The sequence below is a fragment of the Canis aureus genome, chromosome 27, assembly GCF_053574225.1.
Source record: "Canis aureus isolate CA01 chromosome 27, VMU_Caureus_v.1.0, whole genome shotgun sequence".
Lineage (NCBI taxonomy): Eukaryota > Metazoa > Chordata > Mammalia > Carnivora > Canidae > Canis > Canis aureus.
The window spans coordinates 21,621,775-21,637,789 of record NC_135637.1 but is presented as its reverse complement, the minus strand read 5'-3'; the positions used below and the strand labels follow the sequence as shown (position 1 = coordinate 21,637,789).

The window sequence follows — 16,015 nt, the reverse complement described above, 5'->3', positions numbered from 1 at the left end:
AAATCAGGCCAGGTAACGTCTCCAAAGCTCACTCTTCTAATCCAGAGGAGGGGAATCAAGATGTTGCCTTCCTTACAGGATGCCTGCGTGGGTTAAATGAAATGACTCACGTTTGGCGACTCACAGTACAGAGTGTGTTTGTAGGTTCCCTTCCAGATTTTCCATCTCCATTTTACTTTCTCCCCCTAGCACTTACTAAGACGCTATTAACATATTTGTTCATCTCCCTTACTGCCTTGTCTCCCCCACAGCATGTCAGCCATGTGGGCAGAGATCTGCCTTGTTTGCCGCTAGATTCCCAGCCCCTAGAACAATGGCTGGTGCATAGTAGGTGCCCAGTAAGTATCTGTTGAATAAATGGCTCATACACAGACAGGTAAGGACAGGGCGTACTGCAACTTCTGTGCGCCTGTTGCCAAACTGCCGGGGGAAGTGGAAGGAAGGTTCTCTGTCCTTAGCATTCTGTATGTCATCCAAAAGCACTTTTGAGTTCTTCCACGTGAAAAAGAACACAGAAAAGTCGATGGCCCATCCAGTGTGTGCCAGGTGCTGTGAGGGTTGAGGCCAAGAAGGACCGGGGCTCATGCTTAGTTAGCTCTGCTTGTACCATCTTGAAATTCCTAACCATTTTTTAACAAAGGCCTCCATAATTTTCATTCTATACGGGCCCCACAAATTATGCAGCTAGCTCTGCTAGTGGGGGACATTTAGATACTTGGATCAGTGCAGGTGGTATTTCAGAGGACAAAATATTCAAAGTGGGGGTGAATCCAAGAGATGCCAAACCTGAAAGTGAGAAAAAGTGTGTGGGCGCTGAGCAGAAAGAATGTGGCATTCACTGGTGTGATGGTCAAACCCTGAGGGATCACTGGTACTCCAGTCCTCTTCCCTTGAGGACCAAACATCTCCCAGTTGACATCACCTTTATGTAATGTACCCACAGGCTGGGGCATCTCAAGAACTCCCACAGGTTGAGGCAACTGGGCCGAATTCTGAGATGGCCCAAGATCCCTGTCCCGGTTGCAGGTACCCTGGGTGAGCCCTTATCCTGAGTGTGGTGAGAACAGGGAATAGGACAGGACAGTTGCTCCCTTCAGATTACACTGTACGGTAAAGGGGACGGGACGGTCACTCCTGTGATTGCATTCCATTACAAGATTCCACAGCAGCAGATCCTCCTGCTGGCCTTGAAGAAGCAACCCACAATGACCTCCAAAGCTGCGAGAAAAGGAATTCAGCCAAGAATGACCTAAGCCTGGATGAGAACCAGAAGCTCAGATAAGACCCTAGCCGTGGCCAACACCTTGACTACACCCATGTGAGACCCCAATCAGAGGACCCAGCTAAACCATGTCCAGATTCCTGACCCTGGCAATTGTGAGATGATAACCAGAAATTGTTTTGGACTGCTAGGTTTAGGGTAACTTGTTACCCCAAACAGCAATTGCTAACCAATACAGTGATCTGGTACATAGCTGGGATGCAAGGGATGCTTGATGCCCCTTGGCAGGACTTACCTGGACAGATTATCACCAGAGCTAAAAACTCCAGACTAAGAAACCATTGGTTGAGAAAGGCAGAGAGGAACCCCAAGAGTGGACAGGCATAACAGATGGGGTGCTGAATGGAGCAGGGGAAGCAGGGTCTACAGAGCAAGTACACACCCACGTCCACCCCACCCCAATGCTGTGGGGGAGGGACGTAAGGCACAACCACATTTCAGGCAGTTATAAGGAAAGTAGGTCCTCCAGGGAGAATTCAAGGTCAAGATCCAAAGGGGAAGGGAGCATGGAGGGAAAGGCAGAGGCGCAGGGAGTTTACAGTTTACCCCCGGACACCAGATAAAACAGAGAAGACAAAGTCCTGCCGCCTTGGCCCGAATGTTTGCTTGGGTAGGCAAGAAAAAAAATTAAAAGAACTCTAATGAACATTTTCATACGCTTGACTTGGAAACTCTAGATGGAAACAACAACAACAAAAAACATTCACTCCTGATCCACCCTCTGGAAACCACACAACCATATTCACTCCCCAGGGCCCTGCCTGGCACACAAGCACTTACGTCTCATGCCAGCCTGGGGCAGCTCCCAGGATGGCAAGGGAGCCAGGAGCTGCTGCCAGCAAAGCCATCTGCTCACCAATTCCCACAGTCTGAACGGCACAGCTTCCAGAAGGGTACTGCTGGAGACCGGCGACAGTCTGTGCATACGGAGGGCAGGGGAAAGGACACAGGGAACTAGGTCTCTGTTGCTCTCCATCAGTCAGCTTCGTTCTGGTCACGAGGTGATCTGCTCCTGAGGTGTTTCCTGGAAGGCCCTCAGAGAAACTGTCTGCATTATAACCCTGATTCGCAGACAGTGCCTTCCTACTTGCATCTTACAAGGATGCTGCTGGTACAAGGACCGGGGCTGCTGCAGGTCACACAGGGGCCCAGCAGGACACAGCAGACACCACACCCACAGGAAGTCAAGGTCTGTAAGTCTGGGCTATGGACTAACACTAACGCGGTCATCTTATGACGACCAGACGTCGGCGATGGTTCTTCTGGTCTTTTGTAAGCCTGGCTCTGTGTGAGGAGCTCCGGCCCAGCTACTCCGCGGCCCTAAATGGTCCTAGTCGTATCCATTTTGCCAATGGAATGAAAAAGACCTTCGGAAGGGCAGTAAGTCACAGAGGTCAGCCGCTAGGGGAGGAGCCAGATCTTGAACCTATGTCTGCCTGGCTCCAAATCCCACGCTGTCTCCTCGGCACCTCACTCTTTCCCATATGGATATGCAACTGACTGCAGGGCCAGAACAAAGTCACCATACTGAAAGTGTTGAAATGTCATGCACAGACAGAGAACTAAGGCCCAGACCCCAAGGGAAGCACCACCAATGTGAGGGCTGAGAGCACATGTAGGTGCCATGCAAGGCAGGTGTGGAACCTGGCCCACAAAGATGATCTAAGAGCTACTCTCCAGACAGAGGGAAGTCACAAATGCTGGGGGTGGACTGCTGTGCTGGCTGTGAGCACCGGGGCCAATGGAAAATGAACCTGGCTTCAAGAAAGAGCATGGCCCAGAAGTGGGATTAGAACACAGCATGTGCAAGAGCTGGGGGGAGGGCAGCAACAGGGGGCAAGGTAGAAAGCAGGAAAGATGGAACCACAGCAAGAAGCGCAGGGGTGCTTCAAGACTGCATCCATCTGACTGCGGGGAAGAAAACCTGGCCAGGAAGCAGGGGTGGATGGGATGACGGCCTGACACAGAACACAGGAGGTATGGGGACCTGAGCAATGGTGCCACCAGGGGGAGGTGGGAAAGAAGAGCAACTGAGACACAGAAGACCCACCCATGTGACTCGGCCATTTCCTGGCTACTGCTGAGTCGATGAGAACTCCTTGGATGAGCCAAAATATGAAGTTTCAATTAAGGGTAGAGACAGAAGGGAGAGAAGAGAGGAATATCCTGTTAGCCCCAGATTTTCTGCCTGCCGGCAACTCTTCAGAACCAATGAGAAGCACAGAGAAACCCCCTTTCTCCCAGGCAAGGAAATGCAATGGACTATTCCATTATTTCTTCTTCTAGAAGCCTCGACAGCTGAGGCTTGCAAACACAAATGAACACACAGATGTGAATGAGTTTCAATCAAAGTTTAACCAGAACACCAGAATTTCTCCAGTGTGGCTACAAGGGTTAGAAAGCCAGATGGTATCATCTGCCTACAAATGGGGAGTAAATGTCAAGGTGGGGGAAAAGGGACTGAGAAGGGAACCAAGTAGGACGAGCTCAGAGCCCAGGGTCTCCCAGGGCTCACAAGGGCGTGGGAGGCCTGCAGGAGGTGGTAACAAGGGAGTCCTGTGGTCAGCACACATGGGGGAGGGGGGGACCATCCCAAGTTAGCGGGGGGTACTTGATCCAGGCCCCAGCACTCCCTCTGACCACCTAGTAACTCAGGCAAGTTCCCTCACCTGGACACTGGGACAGCTGATTCCACTGAACCACTGCACTGGTCTTCAGTAAGGCTGGCAGGGGGTCGGGTTGGGAGGGGGGGAAAAATCCCATGGCAAACTCAGGTGTTGGAGCAGAAGCCTAGCTTGAAATTTAGTACCTGCCATGTGCAACATTGGGTGTCAGGTCCCTCCGCTGTAAGCTGGGAAAAACTCCCTCCTAGTGCTGTTGAGAGGATTAAATATGGCAATATACAGAGCTGACTTCGGTTCCCTTTGTGAAGTCCTCTCCAGCTCCAAATCATGCAGAGAAAGGGGCCTTTTCTTAGCTGCAAGGGCACACACGTTTTCACATCACTGCTATTTTGAGTTATTAATTGAAATAATTCGGGACACCCGGGTGGCTCAGTGGTTGAGTGTCTGCCTTCGGCTCAGGTCGTGATCCTGGGGTCCTGGGATCAAGTGCTATGCTGCATCAGGCTCCTAGCAGGGAGCCTGCTGCTTCTTCTGCCTCTCTCTGTGGGTCTCTCATGAATAAATAAATAAAATCTTTTTTAAAAAAATTGAAACAACTCAAAACAGTATGCTGTCAGTTAACTAAGGGCAATTTGAAAAAAAAAAAAAAAAAGTTATTTGCCCCAAAGACAATGTGAGAGAGCTGAATACTATCTCCTGGGCAAGAGCCTTGAAAGGGGAGGGCTCAGGGATAGAAGAAACTCCCACTCCAGGTGAGCACTGGCAGGAGGCTTGGGGCAGGAGATACATCTACGGACATAGTCCCTAACATGGCCACCACAGCAGTCAGCAAGCCCTTCTTCCAGCACTTCCTCCCCGAAATAACCTCCACAAAACAGACTTCCACTTCTCCTTTCTGCCTCCACCCAGAGAGCCAAGCACAAAAGAGTCTAATCTACAACACGGCCCATCACTGCCCCCACTTGGGAGTTCGGGGTCTAGGTCTTTGAGACCTGACCTAGACCCCGAACAACCAACACCCCAGCCATCGAAATAAGATCTCTCTGATGTCTGCAGGCTGTTATTTCCTTTCACATATACTCTTTAGACACAACATATGCCACAATAAAAGTGAGCGTTCTCCCTCCTTTCACTCAAAGGCACAGGACCTTCAGAGACATGTGAGTTTAACCCGAAGAACATCCTGCTCTTGGTAATGAATGGTGGACCCCGTTTCCTTTTTTTTCTTTTTAAGATTTTATTTTATGTATGTATGTATGTATGAGAGACACAGTGAGAGAAGCAGAGACATAGAGGGAGAAGCAGGCTCCCTACAGGGAGCCCGATGTGGGACACAATCCCTGGCCCCGGGATCATGCCCCAGCTAAAAGCAGATGCTCAACCACTAAGCCACCCAGGCTGGGGACCTGGACCCCAGTTTCTGAACACACATTCCTTTTCCCAATTGGTTTTCCCCCTCCTCACCAGATGAAACTCTTTTTTCCTCAAAGAACAATATCCTTGAAACTCTATTTACTTTTTTAGACTCTAAGAGCCTGAGACTGGAGCCTTAGTGTAGAATATGTTATATAATAAGAATACCTTATATAATGGGAGTGCTAAATCTTTTGTAAACAAAATACCCAAAAGAAGGCCTTTATTTTTGGCAGGAAAAAATAAAAACGCCTTTGGGGTCTACCAGCAGCTGAGAACTACAGCCTGAGGATTTTTTTTAAAAAGAGCCTACAGAAAGATTTCTCACAAGCACAAAAAAATGCACCTTGAATTAAACTTTGGAGGTGGGCTGTTTCAAATCAGCAATGTGCTTACCCCAGAAGGAACATCTTACCAAAAGCAGGATGGAGAAGCAGCAGCATATTACAAAGAGTTTTTTTTTTTTTTTTTTTTAAGCAGAAGTAAAATCTGGAAGTATCTAAAAGATGCTCAAAATGGTACAGCAAGAAGAGTGGTGGAATTCTGGCAATGATGTTCCTTTTCAAGCTGTTGTAATACAACGCTATGAAAGCTATTTATACTTAAATATAGTCACAAATGTTTAAAGCACTACCTTTGTAGTACATGCTCTCAGTATAACTTTGAAAGCTCTAAACTGAGGGACGCCTGGGTGGCTTGGCGATTAAGTGTGATCCTGGGATCCAGATCGAGGAGTCCCGCATTGGGCTCCCCACAGGGCGCCTGCTTCTCCCTCTGCCTGTGTCTCTGCCCCGCTCCCTCTCTGTCTCTCATGAATAAATGAATAAAACCTTTTTAAATAAATAAATAAAGTTCTAAACTGAAAACGCTGGTGTCTTCTCTTGTGAAGGTTCTCCTTTCTGGAAGGGAAAAAGAATATTCCAACCTGACTGGAAGAAAGACTTAGAAAGGAAAATGAAGTCAGCTTACCTGAGGTTTACCTTTCGCTCTTCATCGCTGCCAGCCTCCAACTACAGAGAAAGAAAGAGAATGTCACACCACAGACGCCACTAGCAACAAGTCTCACATTTTCTACTCTGATGTCTGAAAAAGATACAGATGTCCAGGAAACCTGGCTGTGTCAACACGGTCGCACCCTTTCCTCAGCAACCCCGTTCTGCTGTCCCTCTAAGAAGTTCCCATGGAGGAATTTTCAGGTTTCCCAACATTTGCCCACATTCCTTCCAAAGTGTTGTACGTTAATTCCTGTTGATGGGACACTCCTATCTGGCACTGCTCCTCAACAGGCTCTTCTCAACTTTCCCGGGTTGTTTTGGATCACACCGTTTTTGAAGAGGAGAGGGGGGTGATATTTTAAGAGAACCTATTTCCTCCTTCAAGCCAGGCAACAGCTGAATGATCAACACCATTTTCAGCCCCACGCATGGGTTTGAAAAGAAAAGAAAAGAAAAGAAAAGAAAAGAAAAGAAAAGAAAAGAAAAGAGAAAGAGGGGCACCTGGGTGGCTCAGTTGGCCAAGCTGTCTGTCTGTCCTTGGCTCAGGTCATGATCTCAGGGTCCTGGGATTGAGCCCTGCATCAAGCTCCCTGCTCAGCAGCAAGTCTGCTTCTCCCTCTCCCTCTTCTCCCCCTCCCTCTGTGATCTCTCTCGCTCTCTCTCAAATAAATAAAATCTTAAAAAAAAAAAAAAAAGGAAAGAAAGAAAAGAAAAGAAAAGAAAAGAAAAGAAAAGAAAAGAAAAGAAAAGAAAAACCATTCCAGGCAAGTCTTTCATGATGGAAAGGGGCCAGGAGCAGCCTGCCTGTCTGTGGGTCTCAAAAGCTCTTGGTGGTTCTCAAAAAGGCTTAAATGTTTAATATAAAACTTTCAAGGCTATTGGTTTATTTATAGAAATGAAAGAAATGGACATTTAATATTTTCTAAAAGTTTAAAGGCCAAGAGGGTTAGAATCTAAGTCACCAAGAACTTAAGGCCCGATTGCAATTTTTTTCTTTCTTTCTTTCTTTCTTTCTTTCTTTCTTTCTTTTTCTTTCTTTCTTTCTTTCTTTTCTTTCTTTCTTTCTCTCTCTTTCTCTCTCTCTTTCTTTCTTTCTTTCTTCTTCCTTCCTTCCTTCCTTCCTTTTTTGCTTTCAATGAGAAAACTGACAGAAGAATATACACCCCCACCCCCGCCCCCAACAACTCTGCACCGCCGGGACCTGGCATGTTTTGTATGTCACACAGAGGAGCCCATTGAATAGTAAAGAGAAACCTAGAAAGCAGTGATCCCTGGGAGAGATGCAAGGCTGAACAAGGACAGAGACTAGGCAGGAGCCAGCGCTGATGGGAAAAGGATACAGAACTCACACATGAAAGGGCCTGGGAAGCAAGAGACACAGAGCACAGGTGGCAGTTTCAGCAAAGGAGGGTATACCAGAGAGTCCCAGGGTCCCTAACCTTGAGGAAAATACTGTACATACAGTATGGTGCAGAGGTGGATACTGGTGGCCAGTCAATTAGTTCTCACGCTCCCTACCTCACGGTGAGGGAGAAATGGAAAAATCAGGCCAGACTTCACTGACCACAGGGCCCTGAGCTTCCGTCCCAAAGTGAAGCATAAACAACTCACACAACCACACACCCTTAGAAGAGAATTGTGTCTAACCCAGTGGTCTTCAACAGGGGAAGATTTTTCTCAATGGGAGACACTGGGCAAGGTCTGGAGTCTTTTTTGAGAGGATGCTACTGGCATCTAGTGGGTGGAGGTCTGGGTGATGCTAAACCTGCCTCGATGCACAAGACAACGCCCCAGGACAGCAAACTGTCTGGCCCCAACATCAGCAGTGCCAAGGCTGAGAAACCCTAAGCCCCAACCCCCACCCACCATATTAAAAAAAAAAAAAAAGAGAGAGAGAGAGACTGGCGATCTGCCCATAAAAATTAGTCACCTTGAACGTTTGTCAAAAATAACAATGTTCCAGTCCATTCCTGAAAGTTATTGATTTATCTGTTGTGGGGCTTTCTGCTTGTTCTCACAAAGGAATGAGATAAGATTAACAGTAAAGTGACACGAATGAGATAATTAAAGATGGAGGGAAGGGGAAAAAATTAAGAGAGGAGAGTTGCTTTGCTGGTCAGGCTGACTTCCCTGTTCCCACGCTGAACCGGCTGAGTCAGGAAACAGCTGCTCTAAGTCTCTGACTCAGAAGGGGAGTTGCATTTCGAGGAGTGAGGAAGTGATTTAGGGGTGCAGACCTCAAAGACATTTAATTCTTGGTCATTCTCTGGGATTCCCGGGAATGAAATGAAGGCAACGTACAGTCAGTTCTTCCAGAGAAGAAAGCTATACACGCCCAAGGACATATGTAGGGGGGATCCCTGGGTGGCGCAGCGGTTTAGCGCCTGCCTTTGGCCCAGGGCGCGATCCTGGAGACCCGGGATCAAATCCCACGTCGGGCTCCCGGTGCATGGAGCCTGCTTCTCTCTCTGCCTGTGTCTCTGCCTCTCTCTCTCTCTCAATGTGTGACTATCATAAATAAATAAATAAATAAAAATTTAAAAAAAAAGAACATATGTAGGAGGGAAGCCAGCCCTTTCACACGAGCCGAGGCCGGAGGAAGGTCAGACCAGAGGCACAGCGGGCCTGGACCCACGCCCCCGGACTCCACATGCACGTGCCTGCTCTCTCTGTGCTGTCTGCTTCTTCCCGCCTCACCCCACCTGGAATGAAACCTCGCCTCCCAGGGAACATCCCAACTTCGGCTAGTTCACTGGGCCATCAATGCTGCTGATCTAACGGGAAATAAAAGGTGGCTGAGGGGGATCTGGGTGGCTCAGATGGTTAAAATTCTGTCTTCGGCTAGGGTCATGACCCCAGGGTCCCGGCACTGAGCCTGCTTCTCCCTTTCCCTCTGCCTGCTGCTCCCCCTGCTTGCCACACTCTCTCTGCCAAATAAATAAACAAAACCTTTGCGGGGGAAAAAAACGGTGCCTGAGTTTTGTTCTCGTGTTTACCGGGCCACTGGCACTTGGTAAAAATAATGCTCTATATAATTTGAAACGTCTTGTAGAGACGACCCAAATGTCCAACAACGTGTGATACATCCATACAATGGAATATTACTTGGCAATAAAAAGGAATGAAGTATTGATCTATGCTACAACATGGAGGAACCTTGTGTACACTATGCTAAGTGACAAGAGCAAGACACAAAAGGTCACATATTGTATGATTCTGCTCATATGCAATGTACAGAACAGGCAAATCTATGGGAACAGTAAGTAGATCAGTGGAAACATAGAGTTTGGTAAGAGCAGGATAGGGGTGAGGAGATGGGGGAGCTAAGGAGTGTGGGGCTTCTTTTTCCAAGTGATGAAGATTTCTGTCACTAGATCATGGTGATGATTGCGCAACTTTGTGACTATACCAAAAGCCACTGAATCATACACTAGGAAATGGTGAAGTGATATGTGGATCATATCTTAGGTAAAAAGTAACATAAAATTCTAAAAGTGTGTCTCAGACAGGAATAGATCAGGTGTAAGCTACGCAAGGGAACGGGGGTTTTGAATCCAAGACAGAGGCTGAGGGGTAATCCCTTACTGAATTTGAACTCTTCCCCCACTTCACAGTTTTTGAGCTGAGATTAAGTGCATGGAAGTATTCTGTGAACTGCAAGACGGCCATAATCAGAATGATGGAGAACAGATGTCTGTGTGGAGAGGAAAAAAGCTACCGCAGCCTAAATTCTCAGTTGCAGGCAACTAGCCACCAGTGTTCTTTTCCCTGCACTTGACTTGCAGAGGAAGGACTATGAGAATCCTGTCTGCAGACAAGGTATCTCATGAATGGCCTCTCCTGGAGAAGAAGAGGAGGGGGATATGGGGGGGGGGGGGTTCACCCTTGCAGCCACTCCGACTGTGTTCCTGGTGCTCCTAGCAAAACAGGCCGAAGAGCTATGGGGCCAGAAGCCTGCAGGACAGGCAGGGCTGCTTACACCAAAACCAGTTCCTCTTCTCTCACACAAACCTTTCCTGTTATCAACTCCCCCCACCCCCACCCCCACCCCCAGAAGGGGCTTGAATCTTAGATGCTGGCGGGGCCACTTCCTGGGCCTGCAGGGCTCCTCCTCCAGCGTTCTCTCCCTTCTCTAAACAGTTCCCAATCTCCTCCCCCAACTGCTCTGTCCTCAGGCCAACACTCAGCCTGGCCATGGATAGGAGGTTACACCAGAGGCCATGAACGGTTCTCCGGGAGAAGGTGGGAGTAGGAAAGGAGAGGGTCAGCCGTGCAGCTGCGGGAAGCCACAGCCCTAGTGCAGCCCAGGCCAACTGCAGCCTCAGAGGACCCCCTTCCCCAATCTACCCTAGAGCAAGAAGGAGCCGGCCAACACAGGCCTGATCACACGCAGGCCGAGAAACCCGCAGGGTGCAGCGATGCACCCTCAGCCCCCAGAATGCACCGTGCAACCAGACACCCCGGGCCGGCCCCAGCCACGCAGCCGGATAAACACAGACATGCAGCCCTGAAGGATACGACAGAGGAACAAGTCCAGACTCGGCCGCACACAGAGACAAGACACGCAGTCGCGCAGCGCCCTGAGCTCTCAGTCGTGTCACACAGCGGCACGGCCCCGAGAGGACAGCCACACGCCGGCCTCGGAGGCGGGCCTGCGGGGGCCTGCAGGTGGGGAAACACTCGGACAGCCACGGGCCACCCGGGGCCTCCGTCACAGCAGCAGAGCTCCCGGCGCACACGAGACTCGCACACACGGCCCGGCAGGCAGGCAGGCAGCCAGCAGCCAGGGGAGGGGCCCGGAGCCGCCGCCGGGCCACGCATCCCCGGGCCAGCACCTCCCGCAGCCGCCGGCTGGAGGAGTCCGGGCGGCTCCGGGCGGCTCCGCGCGGCACACGGCCTCCCGCCGTCACCCCCGTGGGGTCGGCCACGCGCGCAGACCACCCCGCGGTACAGCCTCGCTGCAGCCCCCGCGCCCAGCCGGGGTGGCACCGCCGCTCCCCCGCACGGGGCCCGGGACGGCGGCCCAGGCACGCTCGCCCCGGGGCCCGGCGCCCTCCGCCCTCCGCCCTCCGCCCCGCGCTCGCCCCGCACTCGCGGCCCAGGCCTGGCGCCGCGGGCCCGGGGCTCACCTCGCTGTTGCTGGCCGAGGAGGAGGCGGCGCTGGGCGTGGGCGAGCGCTGCAGGGTCACCAGGGCCATGGCTGCGGCGCGGCGCGCGGACGCCGCCGAAGCCGCAGGCCGGAGCCGCCTCCGCCGCCGCCGCCGCCGCCGCCCGGGCCGGGCCCGGGGCGCTCCAGCAGCCGCGCGCGGGCGGCCGGGCCGAGCCGGGCCGGGCCCGCCCCTCCCCCTCCCCCTCGGCGTCCTCCGCCCCCGCCCCCCGCCTCCCGCCTCCCGCCTCCCGCGCCGGCGCGCGCGGGGCCTGGGGCCCTGGGGGGCGGGGCGGGGCGCGCGCGTGCGCTCAGACCGGCGGCTGGAGGCCTGCGCGCCCCCGCCCCGCCCCCGCCCCCCGCCCCCGCGCGCGCCCGGGCCCCGAGCCTGGGGACGTCCACCCGGGAGGCTGCCCTGCGGCGCAGGCGGGGCGGCGAGGGGCCCGGAAGTGCCCCCTCCCCCGCGACCGGCCGCGGCCTGCGGAAACTCGCTCGCTCATTCATTCGTGAGCCGTAGAGCATCTGCGGGGCCGGGCACGCCGCAGCCTGCGGAGCGCAGAACGCTACGGGCCTGTCCCGGGAATGTCACCGCAGTGAATCCCACGGCTCCGCGCGTTTAAAAGTTATTTTGCTCGGGGATCCCCGGGCTAAGCAGCGGTTTGGCGCCGCCTTCGGCCCAGGGCGTGACCCCGGAGTCCCGGGACCGAGTCCCGCGTCGGGCTCCCTGCGTGGAGCCTGCTTCTCCCTCTGCCCGTGTCTCTCCCTCTCTCTCTCTCTCTCTCTCTCTCTCTATCATAAATAGGTAAATCTTTAAAAAAAAAAAGTTATTTTGCTCGTGTTTTTATACGAATTCTTTATGTGCCTGTAGACCCAGGCAAGTCCTTGGGGAGTCCGGGAAGGCTTGCTCAGAGACCCGAGCAGCATCAACGGGTGAAGGCAGGGGCAGCCCAGCGGCCGGAGGGGGAGCTCGGAGGGGGAGCTCGGAGGGGGAAGGCGGCCTGCACTAAGGCAGGCCCGGAAACGGGGGGGAGGCCAGGGCCTGGGCGGGGAGAAGAGTGGCGCCGCGAGGTGCGCTCTGGAAAGCTCTAGGCTGCGGAGTAGAGAACGGGCTGCGGGTTAAGGGAGACCAGGGAATGCGCTGCTGCTGTCCCCCTGGAAGGTGTGACCAGTATGGGGATGGAGAGCGGCAGTACCATATACCGGTCGGGTGGTACTGGCTCGACTCAGTGATAGGAAGCTTCCCCTTAATTTCCAAAAAGCCCTCCCCCACTTCTGTCTGCATGCACACCGCACACGCACCCGCAGATGACCTGGTCCAATCCTGCATTTTAGCAGAGGGCTCCACCCCGCCAGCTCAGTGCCCAGCTAGAAGCCCAGGAAGCCTCCTGGAACCCTCCCCCAGATCCAGGGGCTGGGACCTCGGGTTTATTCCTGGGATCTGGGTCTCGGCACCATTCATTTTATTTTCTTTTATTTAAAGATTTTATTTACTAATGAGGGACACACGGAGAGAAGCAGAAACATAGGTAGAGGGAGAAGCAGGCTCCCTGCGGGGAGCCTGATGCCAGATTGGATCTCAGGATCCCGGGATCACGATCACGACCTGAGCGAAGGCAGACACTCAACCATTGATCCACCGAGGCATCCCAGCACCATTCATATTAAAGGAGGTTCTCGGGGTGATGAAATTTTGGAATTAGGTGAGGTTTTGGTGGGGTGAGGTCCAGAGCCGACCACCAAGAAAGAATTTTTTTTTTAAAGATATCATTTATTTATTCATGAGAGACAGAGAGAGGGAGGCAGAGACACAGGCAGAGGGAGAGGCAGGCTCCATGCAGGGAGCCCAACGTGGGACTCAATCCCAGCTCCCCGGGATCACACCCTGGGCTGAAGTCAGGTGCTCAACACTGAGCCACCCAGGTGTCCTTTTTTCCTTTTTTTTGTTTTTTGAATATTTTATTTATTTATTCATGAGAGACACAGAAAGAGGCAGAAACACAGGCAGAGAAAGACCAAGAAAGAATTCTTGAGAAGTCTTTTGGTGCAAAATGGTGGTTTTATTAAAGCCCAGGGACAGAACCCCTGGGCAGGAAGAGCCTCTGCCTTTGGCCTGTGAGGGGTGGCTAATGATTTACCTGGGAGTCAGGAGGGGTTTGAGGATAGCATACTCTCTTAGGAATTTTGGAAGCAAGGTTTCCAGGACCTTGAAGAGGCTAGCTGTTGTTGGGAAAAGGTCACTTAGTACTGTGTAATAAAACCTTAGTCATGAGACCCTTCAGATGTGTATCTGTGGGCCATGTGCTTGGGCGATGATTGCCAGCACGTATCTTGAGGGTTTGGAGGGTTTAGAGATAAAGGAAATTTCTAAAGGAATTTTTTTTAATTTTTAAAAAAAATTTTTTTATGATAGTCACAGAAAGAGAGAGAGGCAGAGGGAGAAGCAGGCTCCATGCACCGGGAGCCCGATGTGGGATTCGATCCCGGGTCTCCAGGATCGCCCCCTAGGCCAAAGGCAGGTGCCAAACCGCTGCACCACCCAGGGATCCCCTCTAAAGGAATTTTTTTTTTTTAATTTTTATTTATTTATGATAGTCACAGAGAGAGAGAGAGAGAGAGAGGCAGAGACACAGGCAGAGGGAGAAGCAGGCTCCATGCACCGGGAGCCTGATGTGGGATTCGATCCTGGGTCTCCAGGATCGCACCCTGGGCCAAAGGCAGGCGCCAAACCGCTGCGCCACCCAGGGATCCCCCCTCTAAAGGAATTTTTTATGTTAAAGTAGACTTACAAGATCCTGGAGGTGGGACTAAGATTGCCTTCTGCCCTTAGCAAAGTATGAACATTGAGGCAGTTGAGTCTGTAGAGGAGCGAGCGTCTCTTTGCCTGTTTCAAGGACTTGTCAATATGCTGCCCTGGGCTCCTGCTTTGTCCTCAGCTACTCCTCTGTTCCCCCATCAGCAGCATTTCAGCCACTTTGGAGCTGCTGCTGCTGCTAGTGCTGCTTCTTGTTTTTAATCGTAGGAATATTTTTGCTTGTCTTGCTGATGGGGACTGGAGGAGCCGGGAATAGTAAATGTCCTGCAATGCACTGGACAGTCTACCCAAAGAATTGTTCCATTCCCACAGATACTTGTGTAGGTGAGAAACCCATTCTTAATTCTCTGTTTTAGATATCAACACAAAGTCCCTTTCACTGAATTTTCAGAAATGCAACTATGTTTAAGTAGAGGGAAAAGTATACTTTGAGAGCTCTGTACCAAGTTGATTACCAATTTGGGAAAAATTTATGGTTGCCAACACCACTCCTAATATTAGCATAGTTGACTCAGCACATTTACATTTGTAGCAGTGATCTTGGCTGAGAGACAGTCATACTTATTTAGTACTTATTTTAAAATAACAAATATAAGACAAATTTGGGGGCAAAATTCAGTTGAATGTTGAATATCTTACTCTCAAATCCAAACATATTCCTTAAAAACAGCTTCCGAAACTTTACCTGTGTCCTCCAGGGAAATTGTGCCCAAGTATTTGCATACTGAAATGCATGTTTTGTTATGATTTATTTTTCTTTGATGTCTACATTACAGTTGGTGTATTATGGATTTGGGGTTTTTAGACCTCCCCCACATGCCTTTATTATCTATAAATTTTGTTCCCAATTAGTAACCATTACAAACTATTTGTAAAAGGGATGTGGGATTTTAGGGTTGAGAGCCTGAGGCCAATGTTTCTCAAATTCAAGTGTTTGAAAATCCCCTGGAGTACAGAGACTTCTAGGCCCTGCCCTCTTGAGTTTCTGATGCACTGTTTGTTTAAGATTTTATTTATTTATTCATGAGAGACACAGAGAGAGTGAGAGGCAGAGACACAAGCAGAGGGAGAAGCAGGCTCCATGCAGGGAGACAGACATGGGATTCGATCCTGGGTCTCCAGGATCACTCCCTGGGGTGAAGGCGGTGCCAACCCCCTGAGCCACCCGGGCTGCCCTGATGCACTGTTTTCTAAGTGAGATGGGAAATTTTGCATTTTAACAATCCCCTGAGAATGCTGAAGATCCTGGTTTGGGGACTACAGTTTGAGAACCACTACCTACAAAAATGCCAAGTCATCCCTCTGCTCTTTCCTGCATTTTCTCCCACTCCAATTTATCAAGAAATCTGTTTCTTGGATGGCACTAAGCCCACCACTTTTTGGGAGATCACCTCTACCCTTTCTCACTTCCTCCTCAAACTGAGAGGTCCTCTTCCCTCCCACAACTAACTGCTGCCAGATACTAATGGGGGCACAGAGGAGTAGCTGAGGACAAAGCACGAGCCCAGGACAGCACATTGATAAGTCCTTGAAACAGGCAAAGAGACACTCCTCTACAGACTCAACTGCCTCAATGTTCATACTTTGCTAAGGGCAGAAGGCAATCTTAGTCCCACCTCCAGGATCCTGTAAGTCTACCTAAAAATAAAAAAATTCCTTTAGAAATTTCCTTTATCTCAAAAAAAAAAAAAAAGAAAGAAAGAAAGAAAAGAGAAAAGAAAAAAGAAAAGAAATTTCCTTTAT

At 50.8% G+C, this 16,015-nt stretch overlaps 1 protein-coding gene across 1 annotated transcript in view; it reads right to left on the bottom strand.

The window, feature by feature from the left end:
- Positions 1–11,560, bottom strand: part of SSH1 (slingshot protein phosphatase 1) — a 61,587-nt gene extending 50,027 nt beyond the window's left edge. Inside the window, exons 1-2 of the mRNA XM_077876047.1 lie at positions 11,444–11,560; positions 6,289–6,329 (exon numbers count right to left, since the gene is read on the bottom strand). Of these exons, the coding sequence (XP_077732173.1) occupies positions 6,289–6,329; positions 11,444–11,512 (110 nt within the window). The 5' untranslated portion in view covers positions 11,513–11,560. The remainder of the gene's footprint in view (positions 1–6,288; positions 6,330–11,443) is intronic.
- Positions 11,561–16,015: the final 4,455 nt, after the last annotated feature.